The sequence below is a fragment of the Curcuma longa genome, chromosome 4 (assembly GCF_044706935.1).
Source record: "Curcuma longa cultivar G26 ecotype Majalengka, Jawa Barat chromosome 4, ITB_CL_G26_1.1, whole genome shotgun sequence".
Taxonomy (NCBI): domain Eukaryota; kingdom Viridiplantae; phylum Streptophyta; class Magnoliopsida; order Zingiberales; family Zingiberaceae; genus Curcuma; species Curcuma longa.
Genome location: NC_133864.1, coordinates 10780209 through 10797119, shown reverse-complemented (window position 1 = coordinate 10797119; position 16911 = coordinate 10780209). Strand labels below are relative to the sequence as shown.

The following is a 16911-nucleotide window of genomic DNA, read 5'->3' as shown; positions in this document are numbered from 1 at the left end:
GTTTTTAAAGAATTACATATTAATAAAAAAAATTAAAAAACTAAATGAAAATTATTAAATAAAATTTAATTTTGTTAATTTAACTGTAAATAACAATAAAAAAATATAAAAAATAATTTTTTTCATGAATATAAATATCCAAAATCACCGCCGTTAATCCCCTCTTTCCCATTTTCTTCTCTCTCTCTCTCTCTCTCTCTCTCTCTCTCACCTTCGCTGGAGAAGCGGTTCCTGGTTCCTCCTCGCGATTCCGTTTTCCTCGAACCCTAACACGTTCGATGCGATTGATCGCTTAGTCTACTGCCTAAAGCCCCAACTGGTCGATCGATCTGGACGCGCCATGGACGACTGCAGCAGCACGGCCGCCACCGTCGCCCAAGCAATCGCCGCCGCACTGGATTGGAACTCTCCCCCCGATTCCCGCAAGGCCGCCGTCGCCTACTTGGAATCCGTCAGCACCCGGATCTCTTGAATAGCTTGTTTGTTTTAATTTGATCGGTTCCTGTTCGCTCTTTGTAGAGGTTCAATCCGGGTTCTTTTACAATTCTATTATAGAAACGACTCATTTTGCCATGAAGTTTCCAGTCCAGCCTTGAAAAATAGGCGTGGTCGAGTGAATCCAGGAAGCAAAATAAGATGAAAACATGAAAATTAATACATCGTTTGCGAACATTTGGAAATGCGCATCACTGAATTTCTAGTGGTTTCGATACTTGAAGACTGGTTGGATTATGTGCGGTAAGAGCTTATATTTCGGATGAGTAGGATAAGTTGAGAAAAGTGGAACCTTGGTTGATCACTCTGCTAAATACAGAAACACTACCCTTGCAGTGTGTTTGATGAAACAAAATTATGTGCAAGAATTCCAGTTCACTTATAATGACCTGGCCTACATTAGTAGATATTGTTGTCCTGGTTGAGAGCTGATTTGACGCTATAAAATCAATGATATTTCAGAAATCTGTAGTGAAAATGATCAATGAATAAGATGAGACTAACAAAGGAGGTTCAATTAATCATTCACATATATTTGCAGTACTACCCTTAAATGTAGTGCTTCATGAAGAGAATGCAAAAAATTATGCCCTATATCATGCAACTAAATCCAAGCAATAAACTGTTTGCTGATTACAAGGCTCGATATAATCCTTGTCATTACAAAGCTCATTTTCTTTTTAACAATCTGATGCATTCAAAAGATAAATAGTGAATGTGGTTGCTCAAAGATGTAGAAAAAGAAAAAGAAATGCATAACTGAGATGTTCATGATGTTTGGTTCCTTTTGCATTTTTGTAATTCACATAACATGCTTTTTTGTGTTGGGTTCATTTCTGTATTGGAAAAATGGTCATTCAATTTGTAGCATATGAAGAGTAGCATGTGAAATTGGGGCCAGACTCAAAGTTTGAGACTACTTATCCAGTCAAGTTCTTTCAATTATTTCTACAACTTCTTAATGCATATGGATAACTAGGATTCCTAGATATTATGTCCTGTTTAATTGTCTGTTTGTGTTTCATTACTAGAGAGAAATCTAGTGCATCTTTGACTATTGTTGCATAGCCATACCTAGGGGGAAATATAGTGTATCTTTGATTATTGCTGCATAGCCTTCTTTAACTTTTAGGTACTTTGTTCAAATGACTTAATCAGTGCCTAGGTTACTCTATCTGAATTTTTTATGTGTGACATTGGTCTTTGTTCTCAATATGCTATGTAGGTCAAGAGTGGGAATGTTCGAACTTTGGCAAGCACATCTCTGCTCCTAGTTCGACGGGATTGGACCTCTGAGATTCGACTACATGGGTTTAAGATGTTGCAGGTCTGTGCTTATTGATCCTTATCTTTCATTGAACATAAAAGGGAAATTCTTGACCTTTAAGGGTCGCATCCTTTTATAACCATACATATAATCAAATTCACTAAATCCATTTGTTGCAGGTTATAACATAATTTTTTAGTTTAATATGATTCACGGTTTGTACTTTACATAATACAATGCCATTCATATAAAATAATATGTATTATAGATTTGAATTGATTATAAAAGAAACATGGAATTCATTTAGCCCATTATGGTTTAGGGCGATTCATATTTTATACAATTAAGAAAGAAATTCTTTTTAAAAAAATTCAGTTCTACTTGTTAAAATTAAAATAACCCATCAAAAATTGACCTAATTCATTGTAATGAAAAAGAAAGAAAGAAACTATTATATCAAATAGAGAAGAAGGGATGGTGGAGTCTCAAAATTGACAATGATGTGCATGCAAAAAATTTTCCCTGCGAGTCTAAATCAGTTGAAATAAACTTAAATTGTTTGAAATAGTTTTTAAAATTTAAAAGTTAGATGCTAATTTTAGTCATCTATATCTAATTGGTTATTCTTTGACTTGAGCTTATATTTATGACTTTTTTCAACATTGTTAGGTATGGATAATTCATACTTTATTTTGTTTGCTTGTAAATGAATGACTTTGATATGATGTTAGTTCTTGCTAACAATATAAATATGTAATTTGGTTCCTTTTTTTTAACTGCTCCACCTTTTTTGGAATAAGTGGTTAGATAATCAATTTCAATATAACACCAAAGCAGCAGGATTTGGGTGCGAATCTTATATGTCTCAAATTGACAAAAAAAAGGCTCGTTTGAAACCTTCCTAACTCAAATTGACAAAAAGGCTTGTTTAGTTGATGTGATATATAAAATTTGGCATTGCAGTTATAGGTGATGTAGGTCTGATTAGTTCCATCTCTGCTAACTAATTTTTGTATTATGGAGAAAGATTTCAGCTGTTATATCCCTGTAGTCCTTCTGAGATAGCTCTTTTTTCTCAGATGCCATTCAATCGCTACTTAAGCATTATAATTATATGGAATGTATAACAAGATGTCATTATGGTGATTTACTTGTATTTTCTGTAGCATTTGGTTCGATATAGATGGGATGAGTTGAACATTACAGAAAGGAGAGAGTTTGCAAACCTTACAATTAGTATAATCTCAGAGGTGGTGAATCCTCGGGAGGAATGGGCATTGAAGAGTCAAACAGCTGCTTTAGTTGCCGAGGTGCTTTTATTTCCTTATCTTTACAATGATATTTCTACAGTATGCATAGACTTATATCATTGGCCTTTGCTGGCATAAGGTTGTGCGACGAGAAGGAGTAGCACTTTGGCATGAACTTCTACCAACTTTGGTTTCTCTATCAGTCAAAGGTCCCATTGAGGTACTAATCACTTCAATGTCTTTTCTTTTCTGGTCTCTTTTTTATTTTAGTGTCTATGCCCGTGATAATTGGTATATTGTCTGTTTTGAATCAGGCTGAGTTAGTTTCCATGGTGCTGAGATGGCTTCCTGAAGACATCACAGTTCATAATGAAGACCTAGAAGGTTCTATAAGATTTTCTTAGGGAACAATTTTTAATTTCCACAATTGAGTTGTTAGTGGATATAGATTAATGGGAAGAAAAATAGTGCCTTCATGACTTTGTATGTTTTTGAGAGTGTAACAGGTGATAGGAGAAGGGTATTGTTGCGTGGGCTTACTGAATCATTGGCTGAAATTTTACCACTATTATACACTGTAAGTTTAGTGAGCCACAGTTAAAAAAGGTTATTTCGTTTGGTTAGGCGAAATGTTAAGACAAAGGATATTATCAATTAAGTAAAAGAGAAAATTTTGTTTTAGTTGCTTGAGAAACATTTTGGAGCTGCTTTGAGAGAGTTCATGGCACAACAATTAGATGCTGCAAAACAACACGCAACTGCAGTAATAGCTTCTCTGAATGCTGTAAATGCATATACTGAATGGGCTCCTGTGCCTGATCTCGCAAAATATGGTTTGATCCACGGGTATGCATATATTATTATCTGAAACACCTATTCTTTGGAAAAATACATAACTTGAAGATCTCTTTGATAGGGATAACCATTTCTTCCTGACAGGTGTGGATCCTTACTGCCTTATAATGAATTTCGCCTCCATGCTTGTGAGTTTTTTAAGTTCCTTTCTCAAAGGTATGATGTATGCATCAGAAAAAATCTGTGTCGGTGCTATGGTTAATCAATGTTTAATCTTTGTCTTGTACATACAGGAAAAGGCCCACTGATAATACAGCTGTGGAGTTTGATTCTGCAATGATGTCTGTCTTCCAAATTTTAATGAACGTGTCAAGAGATTTTTTCAATAAATCTAAATCAAATTTTAGTGCAATTGATGAAACTGAGATTGAGTTTATGGAATCTATATGTGAGTGTATGGTAACTTTAGCTTCTTCCAATGTGCAATGTATTACTGGTGATGGAGCAATGACTTCTCAATTTCTTCAACAGGTGAGACCTAGAGCCTTCTTATATTATGCAGATGATGCTCAAATAGTTCCCTTCAACATATTTGTTAAAATGAGTAGCATTTTCGTTCAATGTTTGATAGATCAGATTCCAGAAGTATCAGGTGTGGGTAATGTTAAAGTTGGGTTCCTTAAGTACAAAATTCTTTACAGCAGGTTTTCAATAGATTTTTTATGAAGTGATAGGGCACAGCTTTTTGATATACTTGTTTAGAAAACAATAATACTCTTTTTAAGGGCCCAGGGGAGCTCACTAGGTGCTCTAACTAATTAAAAAATAAAAATCCTTGTCTTCCTTGCCATCAATGGCCTGTGGCAGAACATGTCTCCCTCTGCATGATTCTTGTCGTGCGATCTAAAGACCTTGCTAGTTGTTACTACAACAAACACGAGGTGGTAGTGATGCTAGAAACAGTTGCTGCTAGTAAAGGGTGACTTTGCTTGTGAGTTGATGAAGAGATTAGGGTTGAAGGTGCCGCCAATGTTTTTTGGGTGAGTGATTAAGCTTGGTAGCATTTAACGCTGAGATTGATTGAGAGGAAGGACTGTTGTTGTAGGTGTTGTGGACATGGACAATAACAGCTGTGTTGGTCAAAGAGCAATGACGGGGGCAATTATGTGTACAACACGAGCTTGGTATTGATGTCATTGTACCCATGGCACCAAATCCTAATGGGTTATATGTTGATCATAGCAACAGGGGTTGGCAATGCTTGTGTCTTGATTTGTGGCATCAGGAGAGGTTTGGTGGTTAATGCTGCTCGTGCCCGCTGAGCAAGGGAGGTTGGAGGGTTCATGTCGAACAACCCAGTGAGATGGATATCCAATGGGCAACAAAGTTAGCAAGTTGAAGAACTGCCTCTGATGATGTTGGTGGTTTGTAAAGATCCTTGGGGATCTTCTGTAACAAATTGTACGATGGGGCTTTGCTAGTTTATGGTATGGTGCCATTAAATGGGAATGATAAAATGATGATGCTGTGTAATAGGTGGCTGGATGAGATTAGGCTTATATCATTTGACACAACACAAGGTAGATCTGTGCCTCAGTTTGGGATCCGGAGGGATTTTATATTTTGGCAGATGATCTCATGAGAGAGAAGCCCAAATAAGAAAGGAGAAAAGCAGTATTATTGTTGATGGTCAGAATGATGGGGCGGTGGTACCTTTTTGTGGTTTATAATAACCTGGTTTCATTAAGATTACTAGGTATATTGGAAATGAGAAAATGATAAATAACATTTATAGTTTAGATCTAGACCCTAAAAATTTCAAAGTGATCTTTAATATTTGCAATGACATGGGTGGATCCTTTTTTTGCATTTTGACGGGGAATTTGGTTGTTGGTGTTATTAGTTGAATCGGCTGTTGCTGTCCAGCTGTTATAACTGAGAAGAATTATCGGTTTGCTTAGTTGGGTGTAACCTCTTTCTAGGATTTTGATACTTTATTTTCTCTCATCCTCATGAACAACTTCTAGTTCTCATGACTCTTTCTAAATTCTGATTTCCCTCTTTGATGAACCCAACAATGCAGATAATTTAATTATTATTATATTATCTCTTTATTATCTGCAAATATATCCGCACTTCTCAATACCCAATCTACTAATTGGTTGAACTTGACAATGTATTCATGGGATCTATAATCTCTTTGTTGTATTTTATTTGCATTATGTTGGTTATAGCTAGGCTTTAATTGCATACCTTCTCTTTTTAGATGCTGGAGTATTACCAACATGTAAAGTTTGCCCTCCATTTTCAATCCTTGCTCTTTTGGCTCGTAAGTATAACTTCTTGCTCTGGATTTCTTAAACACAGCTAGCATCATATATTATCCATACCTGTGATGCACAGGTAATCATGAGAGAACCTGTATCAAAGGCGAAAAGTTCTGGACAGGGTGGGGGTGAAAATTTTCTTGGGAATTTGGGAATTGCCTCCAAACCCTCCGATAAAGAGAAGATAATAATGTCAGTCCTCATGAATGATGACATTTGTGCAGCTATCTTGGATATTTCTTTCCTGAGAATGTTAAAGAAAAATCCATCTGCAGGCAATCTATCTACACAGAATGACTTTGAACTATGGGCTGATGAGTTTGATTCAAAAACTGACTTCAGTCAGTATCGCTCTAGGCTGGTATGACTTCTATTGCATTACAATTTATAAGATGCATCATCAAACACATGGAAGAATCACTTGAGCGTATGACTTTTATTGCCTTACAATTTATAAGATGCATCATCAAACACATGGAAGAATCACATGAGCCTGTAATTTTCTCAGTTTACACTAGTAATTAGCGACAAATTTCTCCTTAACTTTAATGTCGTGTTTTTGGCGAACAACATCATGCTGATTGTGGATGAGATTTGATATGAAATCTTCCTTTTTCCCTGACATTTTTTGGTTCTTACTTTTCATTAGAAAATGTAACAAAAATTCTAGTTTGTTTGTGCATTAAATCTGTATAGTTGTTGACTGCTTTGGGTTACCACAATTTTCTTATACCAGCAGTAATTTAGTCATCAACATTGTCTTAGAAAGTAGTCCATGCGGCCACATGTGCATATATGAATAGAGTTTGTGTCTTTAATTAATTATCTAGTTCATATTTAATCTGATTACATCAGAAGGGACTAAATCCTTTTACTTCAGAAGGTAGATTCTAAAATCTTGATTTAGAAAAATGGGTCATTAGCTAAGGATACATGCAATTTACTTTAAGCCTAAGGTAAATTTGCTCACTTGAGCAAGAGACCTCTAAATCTTTTTGTATATCAAGAAGAAAACTGAGGGTCTTAGAACCACCACTAAATTTGGAGTAAGTGTAACGATTGAGGAATTAAATTATATTCTATGATTATGAAGTTTTTTAGGGCGTGCTTTCCTAATGACTAATAATTTTGCACATTGATTTTTGATGCTTGTGAAACTGTGGCAATATGTTCTGCTTAGTGTTTATTTGTATGTGTCAGAAACTTGATTAGATAGTATTTTGTTACAAATCACATATACATCCACATAGTTGCCATTTTGTATGCAAGCTGCATGGTAACCTAATTGCTTCCTGCATAAACTTCTCAAACCTTGGTGATAAAAAGCCTTAATTTTGGTTGACTCTTTATCCTTCTGTATGGGAAAAACTGCATTTTTATGTTACATATTATTTCACATCACATATGTAACTTCACGTGCTGTGTCTTTTCATGCCTTATTTGGATAAAGATTTTTTACAACCATTAACTTATTGAACTGTCCAATAGGTAAAATTCCGCTTTCAAAGGAAAGATTATCGGTAATGTGGGCTATATATCAGATTTAAGTTTTAAATATAGTCCTCCTCTAGGAAGTTTCAAACAATTAGTTGCAGAAGTTAGTGCAAATTCTCCAGTTGTCCTATGGGTGACTGTTTTTTTTTTTTTGTTTTGCCCATTTCATATTTGTGGTTGGTGTATTGTCCCCAGCAACATATTTTGACTTGTAGTCAGGGTTTCTATATAATGTTGGATTGATCATTATACAAATTTATTGAGAGTATTGGCTAGTAGGCACTAGTCGGTTTTGAACCCTTGATTAATGTGTGAATTTACAACTTTGTAATGTTTTAGGATCAAAATATAGTTGATTTCACGGGATCCATAACTGAATAACTGAGAAAGGCGTTATCTGTTTATTCTTGCATTCTGTTGCCCATAATAATTTGGAGATCTCATACTTTGTTAGATTACTATTGGATGTAGTTTCACAATCTTGTACTGTATTATTTGATACAGCTGGAGCTTATTAAACTTATTGCTGTTCAAAAGCCATTGCTTACTGCAACAAGAGTTTCAGAGAGAATTACTATGATTTTTAAGACTTGTGCTCAGGCTTCTGTGTCAGCTCAGGTTTGGCACTTGAATTAGTAGAAGCCTAGATCATTACTGGAAACAAAATTTATTCCTGATCTAATTTAAGCAGAGTTTTTTTGTTGTTGTCGTTGCGTGTGTTTGAACCTTAGGAATTAGCATTGATAGAAAGTGCTCAAATGGGACTTGAAACAATTGCTGTTGCAATTTTTGACGGCCCTGTTGAATTTGTGAATATTGTTGCCGAGTCCAAGTTTCAGTTACACAGTACTTTTGAAGGTTGGCCTTTGTACTCCATGTCATTGATGAAGGCTTGTATGTTTCAGTTACTTTCTTGCATAATTATATTCTCTGCTGCCGCCATACCCAGGTCTTCTTCAACATTTCCTTTCCTTAAGATGGACTGAACCAGCACTTGCAGTAATTCTCTGTAGATACTTGGATTCGTTGGGACCTTATTTCAAATACTATCCCGACACAATTGCTAGTGTTGTTAATAGGCTTTTTGAGCTGTTAACATCACTTCCTATTGCAATCAAGGTTTGTCAAAAGGCCTTTTTCCTGAATGAAACGTCTTAACTTCAGTGAAATTATCTTCTCTGAGTTATGGCTACTTTACACTATTGTGCAGGATCCTTCTTTGAATAATACTCGACATGCTAGACTGCAAATTTGTACATCATTTATCCGCATCGCCAAAGCTGCTGGTAGAAGTCTTCTTCCTCATATGAAGGTAATTTCAACTTGCTCATGAATTTAAAGGCACAAACCTTTGTGAATTTGTACGATCTTGGTTTTAGTTACTAAATTTATCACAATTGTATCTTGTATGGGTTGTGATGTTAGTGACTAAAATACAATGCTGGAAACTGATTAGAATAGTGCATGTAACCTTACTGGCCAACAAATGCAACCTGTTAGATATTAGTTAATCAATTAATTTCTTAATTCCTGCTGGTAATCCTTAACTTTTGGTACCATTTAACAGTTCTATTCATACCAATGGAAGTCTAGAAGTGGGGCTATAGAAGTTGGACCCATCTGTATTTGATGGGCTGATTGATGGGTAAATCATAGTATCCACCATGCCTACAAGAATTGCACCAATGGTTATTCTTTAAGGGGGCCCTAGTACCTAATGTAGCCTTTTTTATAACGTTTTCCCTGTAATTCTTTTAATTAACCACTTCTCCATGGCAAAACCCTCTTGCACTGGAGCCTTAATTCTGAATCCCGATGATCTTAGTTCTTTCAGATTTGAGCTTGTTTGGATCCTCCTAATTTTCAAATGTTCATTATTATTAATTTCTAGATAATGTTGATTATACTAAAAGGCGAACAACTCAACAAACAATTGAGAAACTAAAACTAACAATGCACATTGCATGGTCTAATCAGATTCACACATAGTCAACGGAATATTGGATACAAGCAAAAGAGAATGAAGATTTCTGCCATGAGATTATTCATGTCCCAATTTGAATGCAGAACGAACTGTGACAACTTAGGTATTGATGAAAGTTGTACTACCTATGCTGTGTTTGAAAAGCTACTACTCAAGTCATGATATTTCTGTTCATCCCAGCCATGATGATGCCAATCTTATATCCCTGTTTGTGTCAGCCATATACGCCTTTAGTTCCATGATTTCTACTATGTAAAAAACCATTTTAGACTATAGAGTCAATGATACTCATGAAATTTGCAATATTTCCTTTGCCTAGTTGACATCCTTATTTTTCAACATCAATGTTGTCCACTTTAACCCATAACTCATACAACCAGTCTGGTAGCTTTGTCGTATGGTAGAAAATTTCCAACTATGACAACCCATAAAAATTTACAGATAAACTTGTAAAGCAAATATGCTAAACTTGCTCAGAATATTTCTGTGAGATCATTCCAACACAAGTCTCAAGGTGATATTCTAGTAGGCTTCACAAAGCAGATACTGGAGGGCTTTATGCTAGGTGTATAGATTGACATATGTAAGGGGGTTTGCCTCTTCTGCAGCTGCTCACTTTTTCTTCATGTTATTTCTTATTTGTATAATGAAGAAATTGGAGATAGACCATTGCATAAACTGATTAGAGCTCATTATCAATCCGGATGTTCACAGATTCACTTTGCAACATGGTGTGAAATTCTCCATCATAGTGTGTTGGTTACTTAGAGTCAACTGTTTAATGCTGTGATATAAGATTGCACATCAGTCATAAGACACTTGAGGGTTTTTTTGCCAAATTAAAGACTTCTAACCAAATATGTGCATCAGACATATCTACTCAAAATTGTGGATGATTCAAAAAGGATGCTATATTCTGCCAGATTATTAAGTAGATAATTCTATACCGCCAAGGTATTCCTTGACGCATCTGATCAATTCTCTTTTCTTTAGTAACGTGAGAATCATTTGGCCTCATTCAAAGGGAGAGCAGTGGTATGGAAGTTGTCAGATTCTCGCAAATGCTCCCAATAATATATTAGTCATGAGAGAGAAATTAAGTGAATTAGTTTGATAATAATCACAAGGTTGCTCTGACATGCCTTTTTGGTCCAATACCTGCTAATTGTTGTTGCTGTGGAATACTTGTGAGTGTAAATTTGGGTTACGTCAGGTGTTTATGGATACTAGGATCTTCATAATGCATAATTTGTTTTTGGAAGGGCATCCTGGTAGTAGGCTTTTCATCCATTGAATGATTTGTAAAGGGTGGTCAAGCTATGCAGATGCAGCAGAAGGGTTTTTTCTTTGATCTAAGCATTAACCATAATATTATTTCTAGCGATACTTTATGATTTTTGCTTATTAGTTACCATTTTTTTGGAAATCTCAACTTGTAAAAATGTTCACTTGAATATTTTTATATAGGTGTTACTTTGTGTGATTGTTATGAATTACTTTCGCAAATGTTGGAAAAAAGTTGTAGTAGATCTGGTTAGCAGCCAAGTAATTGGATTTTTAGCCAAACTATACTTCTAATGTTGTAGGGCATTGCTGATACCATGGCCTATCTACAAGGAGAAGGTCGATTGCTGCGGGGTGAGCATAATATTTTAGGCGAAGCATTTCTTCTTATGGCAGCTTCTTCTGGGTAAGTTTCTACTCTGATTGTCATTGCTTCATCATCCACCTTAGCAATCCATAGTCTTTCTGTTTCTTACCTCTTTCTTATGGAGAGGGAATAATGAATGTTATATATGTTATCTTGCTTTCAGGATTCAACAACATCAGGAAGTATTAGCCTGGTTGCTTGAACCTTTGAGCAAGCAATGGACCCAGTCAGAGTGGCAAAATGCATTTTTATCTGACCCGGCTGGTCTAACCCGATTGTTCTCTGATCCTCAATTTATGTGGTCAATTTACCATAACGTGACCTTTTTTGAGAAGGCACTCAAAAGAAGTGGAATTAAGAAGCCTGTCATGAATCTACAGGGAAGTTCAGAAGCCGCTGATGCATCTACTCATCCATATGCTATGTCTTCTCATTTATCATGGATGCTGCCTCCTCTCTTGAGGGTGAGTGAAGTTGTCGAAGCTTCTTAGACTTTAATGTCTTTTGAGTTGTAAATTGAAGAGGCAAAGATTATTTTTATGCAACATCATCATCAAAAAACATGAGCTTAACTATTTTGTGTCGGTTACACATCCATACCTTTCCTATCTTTCTAATATATGAAGCATTGGTGTCTCCTTGAAACACAACCTTAATTTATATTGTTTCTCTTGACAAAGCTTCGTTTATACTTTGTCTAGGCTTTCGTCGATTAGCATACTTTCTATGCAAGTAATGTACACCACATAGATGTTATGTTGAATATGATTGGTAGATAGTGTTGAAATAACTGACAGCATAATGCATATAAACCTAGAGTCAGAGGAAAACAAAATCTTACATGTACTCTATGAAATTTCTTATAAAATCACTTAAGAGTGCTTGTTTTTTGTACTTCCACAGTTGTTACGATGCATACATTCTCTATGGTCTCCACCGATAAGTGAAGCTTTGCCAGCTGAAATTAGAGCAGCTAAGGCTATGACTCATGCTGAGAAGGCTAGCCTTCTTGGCGAAAGCACTAAATTGCTAAAAGATCTGTCTACTTCAGGAGATGGACGGCAGGCTGACACAATAAGAGAAGAAGAATTAAGTGAAAATGACTTGAGAAATTGGTTAAAGGGAATCAGAGACAGTGGGTAAGGATGATAATGCTGTGTTTGCCTTTACTTCTTTGAAGCATGAAAGATTTTTGCATCCTTAGCCTTATTGTTTGGTTGAGCTAGCAACAATAATTATGTCTTATTAAATTAAAAGAAGCAGCTTGGATGGCCAAAGCGCTTTGCACTATTTTTGTGTTAAGGATGCAAAGCCAAACCATAACCTTGCATTGGTAACCAAATGTTCATTGCTGGAATCTTATTAACAACTTAGAAAGAGACCAACGTGATCAACCTACTTACAAGTTACAGCAACATCATGTACTGATACCAAAAACTATACATGGAAATATATTTTCTTGACCAACTAAAATTTCACTACTCAACAAACTTACTGCCTGTTTCTAATAGAGTAGGAAATAGTCAGAATTGTGGAGTATATTATGTTGAGCATAACTTGTGATTTATTATATGCACTCGCCATGTAAGTTACAATTACTTCTGATACTTGAGGAAGTTAACAAGCTGAAGTTAATTGGTACATAAATACAATTACAAATTTCCTTAAAGTTAAATTATCATTCTTATACAATGTATTCTGAATCATCAATCTTGGAAATGTCAATTCCTGAAGTGGGGAATCAATAAGAAACTAGTTTTAAGCTGTTGGGATAATCACTTGGCTTGAAATGTATCATAGTGCAGTTATTGGAAATCCCTATTGTCATTCTAGTCATTTTGCTCAATATTCCCTTATTCAGCAAAATTGCTGGTGGATTCTGCATGCAAGAAATAGGAGTCTGGCATAATTGTGGGTCCACAATCCTTTCTTTTTGTTTTTGGTTACATGCTCTTTAATCTTTTATGCCAAATGATATATGAAAGAGTTTGTTAACCAAGAAATGATTTTCATGAGATATTATACCATGAATTATTTCCATCTTTGCCTCTCTATGGTTGTTTCATTGTCTTGCAGTCCTTGTATATTTTCTGTCACACCTAAAAAATAACAATTTGTTTGATTCATTGTAGCTACAATGTAGTAGGACTATCAACAACCACTGGCGACACATTCTTTAAATGCTCCGAGAGTCATTCTGTTGCATTAGCTCTAACAGATAATGTACAATCAATGGAGTTTAGACATCTACGACTACTTATCCACTCAGTCATCATTCCTTTGGTGAAATTCTGTCCTCCAAACTTATGGGAGCTTTGGCTAGAAAATATCTTACACCCTTTACTGATCCACTGCCAGCAAACCCTTGCTTGTTCATGGTCCAGTCTTTTATGTGAAGGTCGGGCAAAGGTTCCTGATTGCTTTGGCAATCTTTCTGGTCTGGAGCTGAAGGTGGAAGTGATGGAGGAAAAGTTGCTCCGTGACTTGACTCGAGAAGTGTGTTCGCTTCTTTCGACTTTGGCTTCACCACCTCTGAACACTGGGCTTCCTTCTTTGGAGCAGCTTGGACCTGGTAATCGTGTTGATGCACTTAAAGATTTGAATGTCTTTGCCTCAAATTCTTTGGTCGCGTAAGATCCCTGGCACACAAAATTCCAAATTCCATCACAATGCCCTGCATATTTACTTTGATCCAACTTATGCTCTGCAGCTTCCTCATGACTCACCACGGTCTCGCTCTTCAGTCATTGAGAATAGGCATAAATGCATTGGCATGGACCGATGGCGATTCTGTGAATAAAGTTATCCCCTTCTGTGGGTCAATTATTGTTCTTGCTATTATAACAAGCAGTGTGGAACTTAGAGAGATTGTCTCCAAGGATTTGTTCCTTGCTTTAATTCAAGCTTTATCACTTGAGTCCAATGCCGTGATTAGCTCGGACCTCCTTGGATTGTGTCGTGAAATATATGTATATCTGGCAGATAGAGATCCTGCACCACGCCAGGTATCTTATTACTAAGATTTGTACCAAGTCATAAACTTTCGATTCAAATTTTTTCCTCCCATAATAAGAACTAATGTCACGAGATGTGATTGCTTTATTCATAGGTTCTGCTGAGCCTCCCTTCTATTACAAGCAATGATTTGCTTGCTTTTGATGATGCTCTGACTAAAACTGCTAGCCCTAAAGAACAAAAACAACTCCTTAAGGGCTTGCTTCTATCAGCTACTGGAAATCAATTGAGAGCTCTTGCTGCCTTAAGGACCACAAACATCATAACAAACGTTACAGGTGATTTTTTTTTTCTTTTCCAAATCTCTTGCTATGCTGTATTTTTGTTGTCGATGGGACAATTTTCAATTGTATTTCTGTTGTAATTTCTTATTATTAAAAGAATACCATTCTTGCAAAAGATACAACCATAATCCAATGAGTGCCTTTCAAAAGTCAAAAAGTTAGTGAAGATTCCGCTAAATGTTCTTCCCTATTCTTTTCTTCCATATTTTCATGTCTGTCTACATTCGGATGCTCAACATTGAAAGGGTCAGCAGTAAAGGTAGCATCGATTCTATCCTTAGGGTAAAAGATCAGAATCAACTCACACCAAAGATTGAATCCTTGCATTAGGACAGCGAGCTTTGGTTTCTGTTTTTTTTTAACTCTTTACTACCGTGTTCATATTAGAATTTGTTGTTTGATTCATCATTTGATATCTCTTGCACGAGAGAGTCCAAGTACAAAATAATCTTCAATTGCTCACTTGAATCGATATTATTTCTAATATTGTGGTTCTGACATTTCCTTGTAGACAAGTAACTTAACTCTTTTGGGTTCCTTTTGCTTTATTCGCATTTTCAGCTAGAACAAGGAGTTCAGCTTCAAACTCTGGACCAAACACTGAAGAAGACAGCACCATTGGCCTGGCAGCAATCACTTGAAATACTTTCGTCTCTATAATGTTCCTCACATCATCACATTATTGACAATGGCACAAGAAGTTCCTAACCGAGCTGAGAGAGATCGACCAAGATATCCAGATTGAAATACTAGAATCAACGCCGCAGCGATTCCGGATATCAAAAGAGCGAATCAACTCACTACCTGTTACTACAATTTTAGCAAGGCTTTTTGTTGTTTGAGCTCAAACCGTGATGTATCAATGATTTGAGCGAGGTTCTCTGATTCGACTGTATATGTTGCACACCTGTCCAGTTAAGTTAATTTGTGTTGTATATTATGGCGATGTGCAACTTGAATACCTCAATTATTGGTGGTTTAGAAATGTAGTTCTACTAAAGAGTGCAATGAAAAAAAGGCTGTTGCTTGTTCTCAAAACCATAACAAGCACCTTTGTTGGTGATTCTTTCTTTTAGTAATAATCTTGGACTTCACTGAATTTTTCTTATCTTATTTTCTCACCATTTATATCACAAGACCAAACCCTAATTGATCTTGTTTCATTGGAACCCTTCATAGCTTGCCCTTTTTCATTTGCACAAATTTCTTCTATATCTTTAATGAGGAAGAGTTAAAGATGAGTGTCTCCTGAATAACACCCCGTGCGCACTAAGTAGAAGATTAATGACTCCTGAATAAATTATTCGTATTTTTAAATTTAAAAATATTTCTATCAAATCGAACATATCATTTTGACAATTCGTTTAGTGCAATCACCATCTTAATTGTAGGGTACTAGGAAGGAATTTGAATATAACGCACACGCCCAAATAGTATTACTAACAAAAGACAGCATCCAAGCTTATGGGACCCAGGAAGCTGACAAATATGATGGCACCACAATGGATGGCCCCACCTGATCGTGACGGTACTTTGTCTCTTTATTTCCATGCACTAATTGCATCGCTTTTAGACGCTTGTCCATCGATCCGATTCCACATAAATTTTTTATTTAGGATAAATCGAAAAACACATACGACGGTCAATCTAGATGTCCAATATCCTTTGATTGCGTTACTTATTTAAAAGAAAATTTTTATAAATACACCGTAGCTAGAGATCAAATCATGAATCTCTGATCACAACTCGAATGTTCTACCGTTGCACCATTCTCCCAGGGATCACACATAACACAACAAAACAGTAGCATAAATGCAATCGAATTAACTAAGGCACGTGAGCTGCAATTATTTCAGGAAAGGAACTTTATCACAGAGGACCCTTGATAATCTTTTCAACACTTTTTAGCAAACGGTAATTTGATGAATTACATCGACTCAAATTTAAAAGTATCTTTTTATAAATTTAAAATTATTTTACTATTGGCCAATCTATTTAAAAAATAATAATAATTGAGAAAGAAAATTTAAGATGAGACTTTCTTTTTTACCCTTTTAACAATAATGATAAAACGACTGAAGCCTAAATATTTGGATATATAAAAATAGCGATAAAAATAAGAGGTGTTTTCAATTATTTTTTTTACTAATGAGTATTGTAAAAAAAATTTTAAAATTATAATTGGCAACAAAAAATAGAGGATATCTTTTATTCATATTTGTGCCCTTAGAATAATTAGAACAGCCATCTTTAAGCTTTGATCGAATTTCGATAAAAACTGTTTTAAAAAAGAGAATTTTCCAATATCAAATTATGAGTGAGATATTGTTACCGAAATACAAATAATTT

At 35.6% G+C, this 16911-nt stretch overlaps 1 protein-coding gene across 1 annotated transcript; it reads left to right on the top strand.

Moving 5' to 3' along the window:
- The first annotated feature begins 212 nt into the window (after nt 1–212).
- On the top strand, nt 213–15594 carry LOC141828107 (protein HASTY 1). The gene is made up of 22 exons (XM_074715475.1): nt 213–451; nt 1721–1822; nt 2929–3072; nt 3152–3232; nt 3327–3396; nt 3519–3589; nt 3695–3858; nt 3952–4023; nt 4101–4338; nt 6074–6136; nt 6211–6495; nt 8133–8246; nt 8360–8486; nt 8578–8747; nt 8839–8940; nt 11199–11302; nt 11427–11727; nt 12167–12402; nt 13396–13893; nt 13974–14268; nt 14373–14556; nt 15124–15594. Exons 1-22 carry the CDS (start codon nt 341–343, stop codon nt 15201–15203), a joined length of 3612 nt encoding a protein of 1203 aa, XP_074571576.1. The 5' UTR covers nt 213–340; the 3' UTR covers nt 15204–15594.
- Nucleotides 15595–16911: the final 1317 nt, after the last annotated feature.

Bases quoted from the DNA above. Each gene is read 5' to 3' on its own strand.
- LOC141828107 (XM_074715475.1), top strand. From the start codon at position 341: ATGGACGACTGCAGCAGCACGGCCGCCACCGTCGCCCAAGCAATCGCC. The intron at 452-1,720 runs GTCAGCACCCGG...TATGCTATGTAG, and splicing joins CCGTCGCCTACTTGGAATCC to GTCAAGAGTGGGAATGTTCG. The intron at 11,728-12,166 runs GTGAGTGAAGTT...GTACTTCCACAG, and splicing joins TGCTGCCTCCTCTCTTGAGG to TTGTTACGATGCATACATTC.